The sequence below is a fragment of the Chiloscyllium plagiosum genome, unplaced genomic scaffold (assembly GCF_037043375.1).
Source record: "Chiloscyllium plagiosum isolate Xiang-an unplaced genomic scaffold, Cpla_swu_hap1 HiC_scaffold_27, whole genome shotgun sequence".
NCBI classification, from domain to species: Eukaryota; Metazoa; Chordata; class Chondrichthyes; order Orectolobiformes; family Hemiscylliidae; genus Chiloscyllium; species Chiloscyllium plagiosum.
Window position 1 is genome coordinate 45,232,212 of NW_028270165.1, and position 20,408 is coordinate 45,252,619.

The following is a 20,408-nucleotide window of genomic DNA, read 5'->3' on the forward strand; positions in this document are numbered from 1 at the left end:
AAATAGACAGGCAGGAGACTGGAAGAACAAGCCAGGTAGCATCAGGAGGTGGAGAAGTCGATGTTTCAGGGGTAACCCTTCTTCAGGATTGGGGATGGGTGCAGATAAAGAGTGTCCTTGGGGCAGGGTGGTGAATTGGGGATAGGTGAAAGGTCTGACCTGGTTGGTGAATGGGAGGAATAAATCTGGTTCGTGACAGTGATGAGTGGAAATGAGGGGGAGGAGCTGAGAAGGGAGTCGTGGGGGATGGGTGGGGGGAAATGGGAAGTGAGGTTATTTGAGACTGGATACTCAATGTTGAGTCCTCTGGGCATAGGCTGCCCAGGCGGAAGATGAGGTGTTGTTCTTCCAATTTACTATTTGGTTCATTGTGGCAATGGAGAAAGCCTAAGATAGTCTTTTCAGAAAGGGAGGGGGAAGGGGAATTAAAGTGGGCAGTGACTGTGGACCCGCCTGCGACGTTCAGCAAACCGTTCCCAAGTTTATGCTCAGTCTCCACAATGTAGAGAAGACCACAATTGGAAAACATGAGAAAAAGAGTACAACAATATGAAGTTGTGAAAAAGAGCAGAAAGGAAGTGTATTATTTAAATGGTGATATACTGAGATGTGGAGAAAGTGAGATCTGCAGATACTGGTGATTAGAGTAAGTAAGTGTGGCGCTGGAAAAGCACAGCAGGTCAGACAACATCTGAGGGGCAGGACAGTCGATGTTTCAGGCACAAGGGAATAGGGAATGATATGTGGATATAGAAAGGGGGTTCAGTGTCCTTCCACACCAGTCACTGCCAGTTGTTAGACAGGTGCAGCAAGCAATCAGCAAGGCAAGTGGTATATTAACAAGAGGAATTGTGTTCAGAATTGTGGATGCCTTCCTGCAGTTAGGGGTCATTGAATATATTCAAGGCTGAGTTCATCTGAGTTTTGAGCAACAATAAAGTGGATGTTTATGGGAGAAAGCAAGATAATGTTTTTAAGACAAGTACAGAACAGTTACAGAGTCATACAGCAAAGAAACAGACCATTCAGTCCAACTAGTCCACGCTGAATATATTCACAAACTAATCTAGTCCCACCTGCCAGTGTTTGGCCCATATCCCTCCGAACCTTTCCTATTCATGTAATTAACCAAATGTCTTTTGAAAGTAACATCACTTCCTCTGGACATTCATTCCACACATGAACTACTGTATTAAAAAAAAAAAGCTGCCTTAAGTCTTTTCAAAACCTTTCTCCGCTCTCCTTTTCAAAATTTGCTGCCTAATCCTGAAACCCCCACCTGAGGGAAATGACACCTGCCATTCACCTCATGTATACTTCTCACGATTTTATAAACCTCTATAAGGTCACTTCTCAACCTCCTGTGCTCCAGTGAAGAAAGTCCCAGCCTATCCACCGAGATGTCGGAAGATTCATATCCAGTTATGGTCTGTTCAATGCTGGTTCAGGCTCCAAAGACCAAATGACCAACTCCTGCTCCCAATTCTCACGTTCTGTGTCCAAAGTTAAAAATCAAAAACACAGGATTATGGTCCAACAGGTTTATTTGGAAGCACTAGCTTTCAGACTGCTGCTCCTTCATCGGTGGTTGTGAAGAATAAGATTGTAAGACACTGAATTTACAGCAAAAGTTTACAGTGGGATGTAACTGAAATTATATATTGAAAAAGACCTGGGTTATTGTTAAGTCTCTCATCTTTTAGAATAACCATGTTGGTTTTAGTTCTTTCATATGTAAATAGCAAAACCTTTTTTAAAAGTTACATTCCCAATTGGTATCATGTTGTCCCAGATAACGTATTGAAGGTGTGAGTTTCCCTGTTTGAGGCTGTCTGTACCACAACGGTTAGACTGATTCTAATCTTAAAAAATGGATTAACAGAATCTTACTTGGATTCATGCAGTTTGTGTCCAGGACAGCAAGAGACCATCAGATATAGGAACAGCAATTAGGCCATTCAGCCCATTGGGTTTGCTCATACCATTCAATCGTGGCTGTTAAGTTTCTTATCCACATTCTCCTGCTTTTTCCCCGTAACCCTCGATCCCCTTGATACTCAAGAACCTATCTATCTCAGTCTTAAATATCCTCAGTGACCTGACCTCCACAGCCTTCTGTGGCAGTTAATTCCTTAGAGTCATTACTCTCTGGCTGAAGATGTTTCTCCTTATCACCAATGTAAAGGTCTTCCCTTTACTCTAAGACTGTGCCTCGAGCCCTAGTCTCTCCTCCCAATGGAAAGATCTTCCCAACATCCACTCTGTCCAGGCCGTTCAGTATTCTGTATGTTTCAATTAGATCTCCCCTGAGTGTGGGCCTGTTAAACAGCATGAACCAGACCCTTCAGGATGAAATACAGCAGGGATTAGGTTCTACAAAGTGAGAAGGGAGGGAGAGTGAGTGGGATGGAGATTTTCAGCTTCTAGAGAATAAGAGAGGAAGCAGAATTCACTATAAATTGGAATTGATCGGATGGTCCAATGGGCTAAGGAATGGCAGATGGAGTTTAATTTAGAGAAATGTGAGGTTTTGCATTTTGATCAAGCAATCCAGGCAGGACTGGCACAGTGAAGGGGAGTGTTGCAGAACAAAGAGACCTTGGAGTGCAGGGTCATAGCTCCTTGAAAGCGGAGTCGCAGGTAGACAGGATAGTGGTGGTGGTGTTTGGTATGCTTTCCTTTTTTGGTCAGCGTATTGAGTATAGGCGTTGGTAGGTCATGTTGTGGCTGTACGTTGGTAAGGCGACTTTTGGAATAGTGTCCAGTTCTGGTCTCTCTGCTTTCGGAAAGAACTTGTGAAACTTTGAGAGGGGTCGGAAAAGATTTGTGAGGATGTTGCTCGACTTGGAGGGTTTGGACTACAGGGAAAGGCTGAGTAGATCCAGGATATTTTCGCTGGAGCATCAGAGGCTGAGGGGCAGCCTTATAGAGGTTTATAATGAGCATGGATAGGGTGAATATCCAAGGTCTTTTCCCCAAGGTAGGAAAGTCCAAAACTAGAGGTCATATGTTTGAGGTGAGAGGGGAATGATTTAAAAGGGCCCTGAGGGGCAACCTTTTCACGCAGAGGGTTGTGCATGTATGGAACGAGCTGCCAGAGGAAGTGGTGAGGCTGGTACAATTATCTTTAAAATGCATCTGGCTGGGTACATGAATAGGAATGGTTTAGAACCATAAGAGCCACATGCTGGCAAATGGGACTAGATTAATTTTGGATATCTGTTTGGCACAGACGAGTTTGACCAAAGGGTCTGTTTCCGTGCTGTATGACTAATTGTCTTTGGTGAAAGCAGAAGTGTGGTTGTGAAGACTGGACTTTCAGAGCAACTTTCAAAGATGTTTTGCCCTTACTGGGAGCAGAAGAAGTTACAATGAAATATTTGATTTGTGAGAGAGCAACTGAGTGAGTGTGGACATTTGGGATTTTGGTGGAAAGTGGGAATTCATTGCCCTGTGGGGATCAAGCCCTCCCAATCCAGGCATTTCAGCTGGTGGATGAGACTCGGCAGTTCATGCAGGCAGTCAATCCAGATAATATTTTATACATTCCTGCTTTGGAAATAGAAACAGTCTGAGTCAAGACTGAGATACAGGCAAACTCTGACCTCATACCTTTAATGCATTGTCTGAGCTGAGATGCCACCTTTTGTTGTAAAGCCTTATGTTATCTTGAGAGGGTGCCTTACAGGAAGTTCTGGGATTTACATATTAATGATACCTGCAATCCATTCTAAAAGATGAAAGACTTAACAATCCAAATTTGTTCAATATATCATTTCAGTGGCAGGCCACAAATGTCTTTCCATAAATTCTGTGCCTTATGGTCTTATTCTCCACAACCACCTGATGAAGGAGCAGTGCTCCGAATGATGGTCCTTCCAAATAAACCTGTTGGACTATAACCCGGGTTTGTGTGATTTTTAACTTTGCCCAGGTTAGGGTGGATTGACCATGCTAAATTATGCATAGTGCTCAGGGATGTGCAGGTGAGGGTGGATTGGCCGTGTTAAAGTACCCATCGTGCCCAAGGAGGTGCATGTTTGTGTGGGTTAGCCATGCTAACTTACACGTAGTGTCCAGGGATGTGCAAGGTAGGGTGGATTGGCCAAGGGATATGGGCCAAGTGCTGACAAATGGGACTAAATTGATTTACAATATCTGGTCAGCATAGACGAATTGGACCAAAAGGTCTGTTACTGTGCGGTATATCTTAATGACTCTGGCTTTCTACTAAAGTTTGCCATGTCTCTTCTGTTCAGTTTCTCTCTGGTGTCTGTGTTAATACCTTGATGTGTCTGGTTATTCCTCAAGCTGCATTCCCGATTCATCCTGAATTGACACATTTTATTTTGCTTCCCAAAATCAGACCTGCTCACTCTCAGCAGTATTCCAATGTTGTGAAAGATATTAACTTTCAGGTGGAGTTATCCAATATGTAAGTCTTGACGTTTTTGCTGTTCTGATCCTGAATCAGCACCTTCAGGAGAATTACTTAAAGTGGAGTGAGAACAGAGGGGGAGAGAGAGAGAAGGATGTTGCTTTCAATTTTGTGGAATAACAAAAAAAAGAATACTCCACAGAAAGTAGAATAGCTTGTTCTGAATTTCTACCCTGCATTGACAGTGATGACTTTTGTAATCTCTTTTTCCAGAGTATTTGAAGATCCGAAGACAGAAGTTTCAAAATGAACAGATAAAGGCCTTATGCCCAAAATGTTGACTCTCCTGCTCCTCCGATGCTGCCTGACCTGCTGTGCTTTTCCAGCGCCGCACTTTTCAACACTGACTCTCCCCCATCTGCGGTCCTCACTTTCACGTCAATTTCTGACAGTCACTCAATCGATTGGGACAGCCACGATTTTTGATTACAATTCTGTGAGAAGGAGCAAGGCTTTTTTGTTCCTATTTCAGTACATTTTCATAATCAGTGGGACCGGATGAGAGACCCTACTGTTGCTGCGCACTGAGTGTGGAGCCTGAAACAGTTATACAGCCTGGAAAGAGGAACTCACAGCAGTGAGGGGCAGTGTACATGCGTTTGCTTGTGGCTGAAGCTTCGGACATGGAGAAACAGTGGAAGTGTGGTAACTGTGGGAAAGGCTTCCGTACTCCGTCTGACCTGGAGATTCATCGGCGCATCCACACCGGGGAGAGGCCGTTTTCCTGTCCCAAGTGCGGGAAGGGCTTTACCCAGGTCTCTGCCCTGCTTAGGCACCAGCGGATCCACACGGGGGGGAGAGGCCTTTCAGCTGCCCTGAGTGTGGGAAGGCCTTCAGCGATTCATCCTCCCTACTGACCCACCGGCGAGTCCATACTGGGGAGAGGCCCTTCAGCTGTCCCGAGTGTGGGAAGGCCTTCAGCGATTCCTCCTTCCTGCTGAGGCACAAGCGGGTCCACACGGGGGAGACCCCCTTCAGCTGCCCCGAGTGCGGGAAGGCCTTCAGCCGTTCCTCCAATTTGCTGACCCACCAGCAGGTCCACACCGGGGAGAGGCCCTTCTGCTGTCCTGAGTGCGGGAAGGCCTTCAGCTATTCCTACTCCTGCTGAGGCACCAGCGGGTCCACACAGGGGAGAAGCCCTTCAAATGTTCCGAGTGTGGGAAGGCCTTCAGCTATTCCTCCTCCCTGCTGACCCACCGGCGAGTCCACACGGGGGAGAGGCCCTTTTGCTGTCCCGAGTGTGGGAAGGCCTTCAGCGATTCCTCCTCCCTGCTGACCCACTGGCGAGTCCACACAGGGGAGAGGCCCTTCAGCTGCCCTGAGTGTGGGAAGGCTTTCACCCGCTCCTCCCACCTCCGGAGCCACCAGCGACTTCACGTGCCATCGCAGGGGACTGACAAAGCGACTGCCGAGTGCCGTTTTCGACTGGACTATTAACCCAGTTCTGGGATCTGTTGGGTTTGAATACCACCGCGGCAGATGGCGGAATTGGAATACGGTCAGAATCTAACGATGAAACGATTTTCTGTTGGGGGGGGGAGGGGAGAAAACCCCAATCTGATTCACGCCCTTTTTAGGGAAGGGAACTGCTGTTGTAGGGAAGGATTCACTCAGTCGTCCCAGCTGCATCCTTTACCCGGTCTGGCCTACACGTGACTCCAGACCCACAGCAGTCTGTTTCACTCCACACTACCCCCCATTCACGGCCCCACGGGTTCAGTCTGTACCAAGGATCCAATTACAAAGGGACAACTCTGTGCTGACCAATAATAAAGAAAATGAGGTGGGGTGGGGGTGGGGGGGTGGTGGCGGCGGCGGCGGCGGGGGATTGTGTGCGCTTTGACCTTGAGCTGTTTAAAAAGCCACTACTTTCTCTACATCTTTTTTGCTGGGGGGGGGGGGGGGGGGGATCTGGAGCTGTAACAAAGTTGGGTCACAATAAAGATTACCTGAATTTACTGCTGGGCTCAGACTCTCATTGAAAGCTTTGAGCTCCAGATGGTTTTTTGTTTTAAAGCTGCTCATTTCTTCCAGCCTCCTGCACTAAGTTTCTAATGTCGTGTATCAGGTGGAGCAGTGAATGAGTAGCTAGTATCATTAGAAATTGTAAAGTTTTAAGGAGTCCAGGTACTGCATCGTTTCATCAACATTGTAAAGGTTACTGGCAGCACTGGGAGGGGTGGGCTGTGTTCACTCGAAACGCTTATCTTTAAAATTGAGAATAGCTAATATGATATATTAGAAACATCATTGAAGTCTAAACGCATTTCAATTTTTTAAAAGAGCTGCTGAAATCTTTCTGAAACTTGCACTGGAATATGTGCAGTGAGGCCACAGCTCAGGACAGGCTGTAAGGGGTGAATGACCTATTCCTCATTTTGTGAAATTGGTTTCCAACTATGTAGACATAGTCATAGAGTTGTAGAGCCTGAAACAAACCCTTCAGTCCATACCTTAAATGAATCTGGTGACCCATTTGCCAGCATTTGGCCTATGTTCATCTGTACCCTTCCTATTCGTATCCCCATCCAGATGTCTTTTAAATGTTGTAATTGTACCAGCCTCCACCACTTCTGCTGGCAGGTCATTCCATACACGCACCACCCTCTGCGTGAAAATGTCCCCCCTCAGGTCCCTTTCCCCACTCACATTCAACCTATGCCCCTTTAGTACTGGACTCCCCTACCTGGGGAAAGACCTTGGATATTCACCCTATCTATGCCCCTTACAAATGTCTATAATTTTGAGGAGGAGAAAATGAGGACTGCAAATGCTAGGCATCATTTTCCACCCCCACCCCCCCCCCCCACCCCCCATGCCTTCAACTCAGCACTGCCCTCTTGACCTTTTCCATCAACTTTTCAATCTATCAGCTCCACCCACTTCTATGGTTTTCCAGCACCCCACACTCGGCATAATTTTAAGGTAATTGGAGGAAGGTTTCGGAGAGATGTCAGAGTAGGTTCTCTACTCAGATAGTGGTGGCTGTGTGAAATGCACTGTCAACTGTGGTAGTAGAGTCAGATACATTAGGGACATTTAATCGACTCTTGGATAGGTACATGAAAGTTAGTACAATAAATGGTATGTAGGTCAGTCTGATCTTAGAGTAGGATAAAGGGCCGGTACTGTGCTTTATACCTAAGTAGAGTCAAAAGTTTTGTTTTATCAGCAGTACAGTCAGATCCGAGCAAACCAAGGACATGCAGGTCATACTGCGCTTAGACAGAGTGAGGCGTACAGGGTTACAGCTGCACAGGAGGTGCGCAGAAGCAACATTAGATTTCAAATTGGAGAGCTCCATTCAGCATCTAATAATGGCAGGGAAGAAGCTATTCTTGAACCTGTTGGTACATGTGTTCAAGCTTCTGTATCTTCTGCCTGACAGAAGATGGTGCAGGAGATCATTCCCGGGGTGGGAGGGGTCTTTGAGGTTGGTAGCCTTTCCACGACAACGAGAAGTGTAGATGGATTACATGGGTGGGAGGTTGGCTTCTATGATGGACTGTGCTGTGCACACCACCTTCTGCAGTTTCTTCCGGTCCTGAGCAGAGCAGTTGCCGTAGCAGGGTGTAATGCACCCAGATTCAATGCTTTCTGTGGTGCATCTGTAAATGGTGGTGAGTGTCATTATGGACATGCTGAATTTCTTGAGCATCTTGAGGAAGAAAAAGTGTTGTTGTGCCTTTTTGACCGTTGCATGGGTAGGTTTAGATATTGAGCCACTCCTTTCTCATTCTTACTAACTCCTTTACTTGATGCAGTCACACAGTCAGTTTCATACCTTGTGCTAATCTCGTTTGAAGGTCTTCTTCAGAAGGATAAAATATTATGAGGGGCAAAGGTAGTGTACATACATAATATGAAATCTTTCAACTTGAATTCATTTCAAAGAGCAGAACAACGTATTTATGGTAAAAATGGGTAAACTTAACAGGTTTTATAAAGGGTGAGAGTGGGAAGTATATGGAGGTGCAGGTTAAAACAGGACTGAGTCTGCATGGCTTTGACAACAGGAGGCCATGTCTGACAAATCTAATAGAATTCTTTGAGCAGGTAATGAGTAAGTTAGTCAAAGGGAGAGCCAGTGGACGTGAGCGATTTGGATTTCCAGAAGGCCTTTGACAAGGTGCCGTGCAGGAGGCTGCTAAGTAAGATCAGAGTCCCTGGTGTAGGAGCAAGGTACTGGCACGGATAGAGGATTGGCTGACTGGTCTTTGGAGTTCCAAAGGAGTCCATGCTGAGAATGGTTGGACAGGCCAGGAGAATGGTCAGAGAAGGGGCAGATGGAGTAGATTGTAGTAAAGTCTGAGGTTATGCACTTTGGTGGGAAGACCAGAAACAGAGACTATTCTCAAAATGGGAAAGGCTTCGGAAATGTGAAACAGAAAGGGATTGGGGAATCCCAGCTCAGGGGGAGGATTGTACCATTCATTCCGGGTGGTGTGGAAAGGGTCGTACCATTGAGACTTTGGAGAATTGTACCCTGAATGGCTGTGGGGGAGTAAAGGATTATACCATTCAGAGGGGGATGATTGCATCATTCGAAGGTGGAGGGGTGTGGAGGAGGAAAAGGGGCGGGGAGGATTGTACCATTCACATCACAGGGAGAATTATTTATTTTTATTTTTCAGAATTTCCAGGATACAGGACATATGCCAATTTTCCCCTCTAGAAATCGACTGAAACTGGGTGCACTAAAAATTCCAGCAGGAAGATTATCAGTAAAAAGGTCTCGTTTCGGTCATAGCAGTTATAGACTTAGAGTCACACCGCACAGAAACAGAGACTTCAGTTCAACTCATCCATGCCGACCAGATGTTCCAATCTGGCCCAGTCCCAAGTTCCAGCATTTGCTCCATATTCCTCTAAATCCAAACTATTTATCTAGACACCTTTTAAATGTTGTAATTGTACCCAGCTCCACCACTACCTCTGGCTGCTCATTCCATACACGCTCTACCTTCTGCGTGAAAACGTTGCCCCTTAGTTCCTTTTTAAATCTTTCCCCCTCTCATCTTAAACTTATACCTTCTAGTTTTGGACTCCTCCATTTCGGGGGGTAAAAGACCTTGGCTATTCACCCTATCCGTGATTTTCATGATTTTATAAACCTCTCAGGTCACCCCTCAGCCGCCTCCACTCCAGGGAGAACAGCCTCAGCCTCGTCAACTTCTCCCTATCGCTCAAATCCTCCAACCCTGGCAACATCCTTGTAAATCTTTTCTGAACCCTTTCAAGTTTCACAACATCCTTCCAAGAGGAAGGATGCCGGAATTGTACACTTATTCCAAAAGGGTCCTAAACATTCTCCTGTACAGCCACACCATAACCTCTCAAATCCTATACTCAATACTCTGACCAATAAAGGAAAGTATACCAAACACCTTCTTCACTATCCTATCTACCTGCAACTCCACTTTCAAGAAACTATGAACCTGCTCTCCAAGGTCTCTTTGTTCAGCAACACTCCCTAGAACCTTACCATTAAGTGTAGATGTGCTGCTCTGATTTGTTTTTCCAAAATGCAGCACCTCGTATTCATCTAAATTAAACTCCATCTGCCACTCTTCAGCCCATTGACACACTTGATCAAGATCCCATTGTAATCTGAGGTAACCTTCCTCATTGTTCACTACCACTCCAATTTTGGTGTCATCAGTAAACCTACTAACTATACATCTCTGTTCACATCCAAGTCATTTGCATAAAAAAATACAGAAAGGAGTGGACCTAGCACCGATCCTTGTGGCACTCCAGTGGTCATAAACCTCCAGTCGGAAAAACAACTCTCCACCACCACCACCACCTTTGAGCCAGATCTGTATCCAAAGGGCTAGTTCTCTCTGTATTCCATAAGATCTAACCTTGCTAACCAGTCTCCCTTGGGGAACCTTGTCAAACACCTTTCTGAAGTCCATATAGATCATGTCCATTGCTATGCCCTCATCAATCTTCTTTGTTACTTCTTGAAAGCACTCAATCAAGTTTGTGAGACATGATTTCCCATGCTGAAAATGTGTTGCTGGAAAAGCGCAGCAGGTCAGGCAGCATCCAGGGAACAGGAGAATCGACGTTTCGGGCATAAGCCCTTCTTCTCCTGTTCCCTGGATGCTGCCTGACCTGCTGCGCTTTTCCAGCAACACATTTTGAGCTCTGATCTCCAGCACCTGTAGACCTCACTTTCTCCTCAATGATTTCCCATGCACAAAGCCATGCCGACTATCCCTAATCAGTCCTTGCCTTTCCAAATATGTGTAAATCCTGTCTCTCAGGATTCCCTCCAATAACCTGCCCACCACCAATGTCAGGTTCCCTGGCTTTTCCTTATCACCTTTCTTAAATAGTGGTACCATGTTAACCAACCTCCAGTTTTCCGGCACCTCTCCTGTGACTATCAATGATACAAATATCTCAGCAAGGGGCCCAACAATCACTTCCCGTAGCCTCCCACAGAGTTCTCGGGTACACCTGACCAGGTCCTGGAGATTTATCCACCTTCGTGTTTCAAGACATCCAGCACCACCACCTCTGTAATATGGACATTTTTAAAGATGTTATCTATTTCCCTACATTCTATATTTTTCATGTCCTTCTCCAGAGTAAACATTGATGCAAAATACTTGTTTAGTATCTCCCCCCATCTCCTGTAGTTCCACACATTGGCTGCCTTGCTCATCTTTGATGTGCCCTATTCTCTCCCCAGTGACCCTTTTGTCCTTAATGTATTTGTGAAAACCCTTTGGATTCTCCTTAACCTTATTTGCCAAAGTTATCTCATGTCCAGTTTTTGCCCTACTGATTTCCCTTTTAAGTATACTCCTACTACCTTTATACTCTTCTAAGGATTCACTCAATCTATCCTGATTATACCTGACATGTGTTTCCTTCTTTTTCTTTACCAAACACTCAATTTCTCCAGTCATCCAACATTCACTACACCTACCAGACATTCCTTTCACCTAAACAGGAATATACTGTCTCTGGACTCTTGTTATCTCATTTCTGAAGGCTTCCCATTTTCCAGCCATCTCTTTACCTGCAAACATCTGCCCCCAAACAGCTTTTGAAAGTTCTTGCCTATTACTGTGAAAATGACACATTCTCCAATCCTTTTCCATCACTATTTTAAAATTAATAGAATTATGGTTGCTGGCCCCAAAGTGCACCGCCACTGACACCTCAGTCAGCTGTCCTGCCTTATTTCCCAAGAGTAGGAGAAAGTGAGGTCTGTAGATGCTGGAGATCAGAGCTGGAAATGTGTTGCTGGAAAAGCGCAGCAGGTCAGGCAGCATCCAGGGAACAGGAGAATCGACGTTTCGGGCATAAGCCCTTCTTCAGGAATGGGGAAAGTTTGTCCAGCAGGCTAAGATAAAAGGTAGGGAGGAGGGACTTGGGGGAGGGGCGTCGGAAATGTGATAGGTGGAAAGAGGTCAAGGTGAGGGTGATAGGTCAGACTGGGGTGGGGGCGGAGAGGTCGGGAAGAAGATCTCAGGTTAGGAAGGCGGTGCTGAATTTGATGGATTTGACTGAGACAGGCTGGGGGGAGGGGAAATGAGGAAACTGGTGAAATCCGAGTTCATCCCTTGTGGTTGGAGGGTTCCTAGCCGGAAGATGAGGCGTTCTTCCTCCAACCGTTGTTTTGTTGTGGTCTGACGATGGAGGAGTCCAAAGACCTGCATATCCTTGGTGGAGTGGGAGGGGGAATTGAAATGTTGAGCTACAGGGTGGTTGGGTTGGTTGGTCCGGGTGTCCCAGAGGTGTTCTCTGAAATGCTCCGCAAGTAGCCGGCCTGTCTCCCCAATATAGACAAGGTCACATCGGGTGCAGAGGATGCAATAGATGATATGTGTGGAGGTGCAGGTGAATCTGTGGCGGATATGGAAGTTCCCAACAGAAGGTCAAGTTTTGCACCTTCTCCATAGGTATATCCACATACTAAATCAGAAATCTTTCTTGAACACGCTTAACAAATTCCTCTCCATCGAAACCCTTAAATCTATGGCAATCCTGGTCTAAGGTTGGAAAGTTAAATCACGTACCATAACCATATAAGGGGAAATGAGTTTAAAACTGGGCACAATCTTCTAGGTGCAGTGTCAGCAATGCTATGTTTGGTTGCAGCAACACTTCCTTCCCTTTATGTTCTATTCCTTTAGCGATAAAAGCGAATGCTGCATTCATTTTCTTTCTTATCTACTGTACCTGCATGCTAGTTTTCTGTGACTCATTAATGAGGATACCCGGATCCCTCTGCACCAGATCATCCCAAACCCTCTATTAGATAATAGGTGGCTTTGCTGTTTTTGTTTTTGACCAAAATGCATGACCTCATACTTATCCACCTTAAACTCCATCTGCCACATTTTGGCCCACTCTCCTAACCTGTCCAGATCCATTTGTAAGGTTCATATATCCTCATTGCAATCTACCATCACGGCTATTTATATGTCATCCACAAATTTGGCAAATGAGCCTTTTATACATATATCCAAGTCACTAATGTAGATTGTAAATAGCTGGGGTCCAAGGACCCAACCCTGTGGCACCTGACTAGTTACATCTTGCCATCCAGAAAAAAAAGCCATCAATTCGGACTGTCTGTCTTCTGCCCATCAGCCAGCCACCTATCCAAGCTGATAAATCAGCCCATATCGCATATGATCTAACCTTACGATTTAACGCTTTGAGTGGCACTTTAGTAAATGCCTTCTGAAAAGCCAGATACATTACATCTTCAGGATCCCTATTATCCACTTGTTACATCGATGAAGAACTTAGTTGTGAGAGGTAATTTCGGTTTAAACTTTAAGATGTGCCTGGACCACAGACTGATCTATAATAAAAGACAAAACTTTTGTTTCTTTTCTAACAACCATTTTATATACTCAAAAGTAGAATAGTTTAAATTGTGCAGAATGCTGACAATTTGTGAGCGATAGTAAAAACAAGCAGGCTCTTGATTGATGAAGCCATTCACACAGCAGGGAAGGATAAGTCCTTGACTGATAAGACTGCTAGCACAGACAGAGAAGAATAAGTCTTTGACTGATAAGACTACAGGGTGAGAAAAACAACAACTTTAGAGACTCTGAAGACATTTGTTGCAGACTTTGTGATAAAAATAATGATGTTTTTAAGAATGTGAACCTCATGGCTTGTTGGAGCCAAGGAGAGGAGGGACTTGTGCTGTATATAATGGGAGACTTTGTAAGCCTCAGCGCGCCTTTTCTTTAAGGGTGCCCGACTCTGCAGACTTGACTTGTTAATAAAACTTTGTTTTCCTGAATTTGTCTAGAGCGATTATTGAGAAGCGATTTTCGTTTCTAACAACTTGGGGGCTCGTCATCCGGGATCAACACTCCGGCCGCAAGGGGAGTTGAGGAAGGATATCGGAGAAGGTGCACCCTGCTGAGTTCAGCAGTCCCTGATTCCTTGCTTGTCGCCCCGCGCGGTTTGAGCGAGTGATATCCGGGAGGCTCAGGAAAACAAAGGAGGGGTGTACCCGAGGCAGTGGGGACGGTTAATGATCGAGTAATTTCGGTGCACCGAACCCAGGTAAGAAAAAACTTGCGGGGACCGTGTTTCCGGAGGACTGGGTACCTACGGGGTGCCTGTGGATTTTTTCTACAGAGACGTGGGACTCAGGAATCTAGAGACCGGGGCTCGCCTGTGAGGGATTTTGCAGAGACCGTGTTTGAGGAGGAACGTGTACCTACGGGGTGCCTGTGATTTGTGTCACAGAGACGTAGGACACAGGAATCCAAAGACCGGGGGTGCCTGCAAAGGAACCTGGGCGATCACGGGACTGAAGGTCCGGGAATTGGCTACATTGTGATAGATTATCACGGGAAAAATACGAAGTCCTCGGAAATGGGAAATAAGGGATCTAAGGTGATTAAGGGAAAGGTAGGCTTAAACAGGGACAATGACACATACCCCGGGGTACCTGACGATAGTCCGTTAGGGAAAATGCTAAATAATTGGGATCAGGGTGGAAGAAAGGGAAAATCTAAAAGGAAGATGGTAAAATACTGTCAAAAGTGGTCCCAGAAACCTATTCAGGGCGACTCAGTGTGGTGGCCTAGATTCGGTACTGACGAAGACTGGGTCTGGCAAGCCCTCATTTTATATGTCAATTCAAAACCTGATGTTAATCTGGAAGAAAGTGATTATGCCCTTTGTTGGCTGCCGGTTACGATATCTTGCCAAATGCAGGTGACTAATAAAGACTCGAAAGGGCAGAAAGAATGGGACCCTTTAGATCACTTACCGCCGCCCTACGTGACCCCGTCTGCCCCACAGAATGTTCCTTCGGGTGACGACGATTCAGGGGAAGGGGAAGAAAATGGGGAGGAACCACAAACTACCTCAGGGGTACAGACCAGATCTCAAGCTGGAAAGGGTCACAGACAAAACCCTGTCTCGATTGCAAGAATGAATCCACTCCGGGAAGTGCCCATGGGGGGCGAGGAGGGAAGGACGGGATATGTGAACGTTCCCTTGACGAGTACTGAAGTACGGAATTTCAGGAGGGAAATGAAGGGTCTACTAGAGGACCCCATGGGACTTGCTGAACAATTGGATCAGTTCCTGGGTCCGAATACTTACACGTGGGAAGAGATGTGTTCCATCATGAAAACATTGTTCTCTAGCCAGGAGCGTCAGATGATACGACAAGCTGCGCTCTTGGTCTGGGAGAGAGAGGGGGGAGAAGGAGGGGAGCAGAAGTTTCCCCTCACCGACCCCGAGTGGGATAAGAACACGGAGGGAGGACGGCGCAACATGAGAGACATGCGGGAATATTGGATAAAAGGAATAAGACACGCAGCCCCGAAGGGGCACAATTTTACCAAGGCCTTTGGTAATCATCAAAACCCGGAGGGAACCCCTACGGACTTCCTAGACAGGATTAGGAAGAATTTGCAGCAGTTTGCTGGGGTGGACCCTGAGACGGACGTGGGGCAACAACTCATACGGGTAGAGTTCGTATCAAAAGCCTGGCCGGACATACGAAAGAAGTTAGAGAAAATGGATGATTGGGATAGTAAATCTTTAAGTGAACTACTACGGGAGGCGCAAAAGGTGTTTGTGAGAAGGGACGATGAGAAGCAAAAGAAGGCGACAAAGATAATGATGCAAACGGTGCAACAAATGACAGCTGGAAGAAAGGAAAAGGGAGAGCCGTGGCAGAAACAGGAAAGGGGAGAGTCGTGGCAAGAGCAGAAGAAAAGAGAACCATGGCCGGAACAAAGGAAGGGTGGAGGAACGCGAGACCGCGACAGGGAAACGAAGAAGACACTGAGATGTTACTATTGTAATGAAGAGGGACATTTTAAACGGGAGTGCTCCCGCTACAAACGGGAGGTGAGGTCGTACGCCCTGATGGAGGAAGATTAGGGATGTCGGGGGTTCCTACCCTTGGGGCAAAAGGACTATCGACAGGAACCCCTGGTAAACTTGAAAGTAGGGCCCCAAGGATCGGAGATCACATTTATGGTGGACTCGGGAGCCGAAAGATCGAGTATAATCCAAATACCCCCGGCACCCGAGCAGGAGGAAAAGTTATGGGGGTATCTGGAATTGGAGGACAGAAATTACAAGTCCCAGTGGTGGAGGACGTGGAAATTGGGTATGAAAACAGAACTACTAAACGAGACCTCCTTCTACTGCCATCGGCGGGGTTTAATTTGTTAGGAAGAGACTTGCAGGTCAAACTAGGGATCGGAACGGTACCAAATAACGGGGAAATGGTGGTAAGGTTGTTCGCCCTCACCGAAGATGATCAACAAATAGACCCGGAAGTATGGTACCGAGAGGGGAACAGAGGGGGTCTAAACATCAAACCTCTCCAAATCACCATGTTACCAGGAAGAGGCCCGGTAAGAAGGAAACAATACCCGATTGCTATGGAAGGACGGGAGGGGTTACAACCTGTGATAGAAAGATTAATCACAGATGGACTACTGGAGGAATACATGTCCCTTTTCAATACTCCAATACTCCCTGTGAGGAAGCCGGACGGGACATATAGGCTGGTGCAAGACTTGCGGGGGTTGAATGAAGTAGCCCGGCTAGATACTAACGGGAAGTGGACGGTTCCTGATGGGAGACAAGTACTGAACAAACAGATCACCCGGAGTATTCTGCACCGATTACACCATCAGACCCACTGGGGGGTGCAAGCCATGTGTGATACAATCCTGAGAGACTATGTATGCAGGGGGATATACACATTAGCCCAACAAGAGGTAGTCGGATGCCCCACTTTCCGGCGTATTAATCAGAAAGCCATGCGTTCTATGCCAGTTGGTGGTCAGCCCCTCGCGATTAGGCCATTTCAGAGGATCCAAGTCGACTTTACAGAATTACCCCCAGTACAGAGATGGAAATATCTGCTAGTAATAGTAGACCATTTCACTCACTGGGTAGAGGCTTTCCCAACTGCCAAAGACGATGCACCAACCGTGGCCCGACTGTTGTTAGAGAACATAATCCCGAGATATGGCATAATGGAATCTATCGACTCCGACTGCGGGACGCATTTTATTTCTAAGCTACACCATTTGATCTGTACTACCCTGGGTATCCAATGGAAATTCCACGCACCCTGGCATCCTCAGAGTTCGGGTCGAGTTGAGAGAATGCTCAAGACCCAATTGACTAAGCTGATGTTAGAAACTAAGTTACCCTGGCCAAAGTGCCTGCCCATTGCCCTATTGCGGATACGTACGGCACCTCGCCGAGATGTCGGGGTTTCCCCCTATGAAATGCTGTTCTGATTACCGTATTGGAGTAAGGTTGATGGATGTCCCACTCTACAAGGGGGGGATGTATTTATCCGAACCTATTTACTGGCCTTATCCCGTTCTTTTGCAGAACTCCGGAGGAAAGGTCTCCTGGCTCAGACTCCGCCGCTTGACTTCCTCCTGCATAAGGTGGAGCCCGGAGATTGGATACTTGTTAAGACCTGGAAGGCCGAAAAGCTCCAGCCGCGGTGGGAAGGACCGTTCCTGGTTCTGTTAACAACTGAGGCAGCTGTTCGGACGAAAGAAAAAGGGTGGGTCCACGCATCAAGGATAAAGGGGCCTGTTCCGCCTGAAGAAGAAAGCACCTGGACATGCGAGCAAGGGGACAAGCCGTTGTCGGTAAAACTGAAAAGACAGCAATAATGAACTATACTTGGACTGTATTGGTGGGGATATTGATCAGTTTACTCCTGTATGTGGGGGAGGGTGAGGGGAGATGTGACAAATGTCGAACTACAGTAAGACTTGGGATTCGAATCTATTCGGGATCATTTGTGTCCCATTCCTATGTGGACGATAGGTGTTACGATGTGAGTGCACGCCATGAATGTTGGGAGGATGGGAGACCCTATTATCAGATATATAAAAAAGGATACGGTGGCAAAATCCATGGATGCCCTATATATGACCGCTGGGTGTGTATTAGCAAAACTGGGAGGTGGGACCTATCCTCCGTGTTGCTCAGGGAGCAGGTTGACAGAGTCAAGGAGACCAAGATACAGATCACTGATCGGGGGTTGGGGAAAGAGCAAGACCGTCAGGGAACGGTCGTACTCCCTAAAGTTCCATCTGTATACGCAGAGGTAGAAGGAAAGATTGAACTCCCTGATGTTACACAAAACCTGTTTATTGATCTCACCTCTAGAATAGCCACTGTTTTAAATGTTAGCAGTTGCTGGTGGTTGGGGGAGGCATGATTCTTCTTCTCGTAACACCCTGCCTAATTCCTTGTATTCAGTTTTTAATTCAGAAAAATATTTCCCGACTCCAGGCAGTGGTGGTTCCACAGCATGGGACGCGGGAACTTAAAGTGATGTTGCTGCGAAAGACCAAGGATTTCCCGGGCCCTTGAGGGAAGGGGGGGCTTATCTTGGTCAGGCACATCTTAAAGAAAGAAAAGGGTGGAATTGTGAGAGGTAATTTCGGTTTAAACTTTAAGATGTGCCTGGACCACAGACTGATCTATAATAAAAGACAAAACTTTTGTTTCTTTTCTAACAACCATTTTATATACTCAAAAGTAGAATAGTTTAAATTGTGCAGAATGCTGACAATTTGTGAGCGATAGTAAAAACAAGCAGGCTCTTGATTGATGAAGCCATTCACACAGCAGGGAAGGATAAGTCCTTGACTGATAAGACTGCTAGCACAGACAGAGAAGAATAAGTCTTTGACTGATAAGACTACAGGGTGAGAAAAACAACAACTTTAGAGACTCTGAAGACATTTGTTGCAGACTTTGTGATAAAAATAATGATGTTTTTAAGAATGTGAACCTCATGGCTTGTTGGAGCCAAGGAGAGGAGGGACTTGTGCTGTATATAATGGGAGACTTTGTAAGCCTCAGCGCGCCTTTTCTTTAAGGGTGCCCGACTCTGCAGACTTGACTTGTTAATAAAACTTTGTTTTCCTGAATTTGTCTAGAGCGATTATTGAGAAACGATTTTCGTTTCTAACATTAGTCAAATCTGATTTGCCCATCATAAAACCATGCTGACTCTGATGGATAGAGTTTTGACTTTTCAAACGTCCTGATATTGTTTCCTTGATAATTGACTCTAACACCTTCCCAACAATAGTTGTTAAACTAAGCGGTCTGCAATTTCCCACATATTGCCTGCCTCCCTTTCTCAATACAGATATTACATTAGCATTTTTCCAATCCACTGGAACCATAAGATCCTAAGATATAGGAGCAGAAACTAAGCCATTCAATTATGGCTGAAACGTTTCTCAACTCCATTCTCCCGCTTTCTCCCCATAACCTTTGATCACGTTGACAATCAAGAACCTACCTATCTCTCTATTAAATAAACTCAATGAATCTTCCTCATGTCCAGGGAATTTTGGACTATTGTAACTAATGAATCCACAATCTCCACCGCCACTTCCTTTAGTACCCTAGGATGTAGGCGATCAAGCCCAGGGGATTTGTTTGCCCTCAATCCTAACAGTGTACCTATCAACGTTGATTGTTTAAATTCTACCTTTTCTATACCCGTTGACCTGCTCGTTCCAATACGAATGGTACTGCTGTCCTCCAACGTGAAAACTGAGGAAAAGTATTGACTTAGCAGCTCTGTCATTTCAGTGTTCCCCTTATTAACTCACCTGTTTCACCTTCCAAGGAACCAACATTTACTTTTGTGACTCTGTTCCCTTTGGCAGACCAACAGAAGCTTTTGATATTTTATGCTATGTTTCTTTCGTAATTTACCTTACCTATTTCTATTCATCTTTGAAAATCCCTTTGTTTGTGTCTGGAAGTTTCCCGATGTTTCAGCTTTCCAAAGGTCTGGAGTAACATTCCTGAACAGGCTGGGGGCGGGGAAAACCAACCCCCATTGTCCCCTATTGGTTGGAGGGCGCCCCCCAGCCACGCCCCCTCAGTTGGTGACGACGCCGTCTGGACCACGCCCCCTGTGAGTTGGCGCATGTGCAATGGGACAAAGACAGTGTTACTGAGTGTGGGAGAGGAATGGCGCCGGCGGCTGAAGGAACAAGAACAGGAGCCGCTGGAAAAGCTGAGCAGGTCCGGCAGCTGGTGTCGGGAGGAATGTGAGGAGGTGTTTCGGGTCCGGGGATCCTCCTTCAGAACAGGACCAGGTTTCAGGAACATCCCGGGGAGGTCGCCAGGCCCGAGCGCCAAGACCTGGCTCCTGCCCCCGGGGAGAGGAGACAGTGAGACAGGGTAGGATTGGGACCCGCGGGAGGAGGGAGACTGGGGAGTTTATAAACTCCTAGGGGGAGGCCTCAGGTCTCCAATAGAAGCCCCACAGGCCCAGTGTTTACTTCACCGGCGAAGGAGCTCTCGGGTTGCCCGGGCAACCGGCCGCCAGCTTTGTGAGGGTCAGGCGCCTGTTGTCTTGGGACGGGGTTGTTGGATTGTTGTATAATATTGATCTCCTCTGTACTTCTAATCTTAAATATTATAAAAAATG

At 46.3% G+C, this 20,408-nt stretch overlaps 1 protein-coding gene across 1 annotated transcript in view; it reads left to right on the forward strand.

Moving 5' to 3' along the window:
- LOC148143854 (uncharacterized) overlaps positions 1-20,408 on the forward strand; it is a 69,831-nt gene that overhangs the window by 46,542 nt on the left and 2,881 nt on the right. Inside the window, 3 exon segments of the mRNA XM_087975275.1 lie at positions 5,068-5,229; positions 5,232-5,532; positions 5,535-5,815. Of these exon segments, the coding sequence (XP_087831401.1) occupies positions 5,068-5,229; positions 5,232-5,532; positions 5,535-5,815 (744 nt within the window).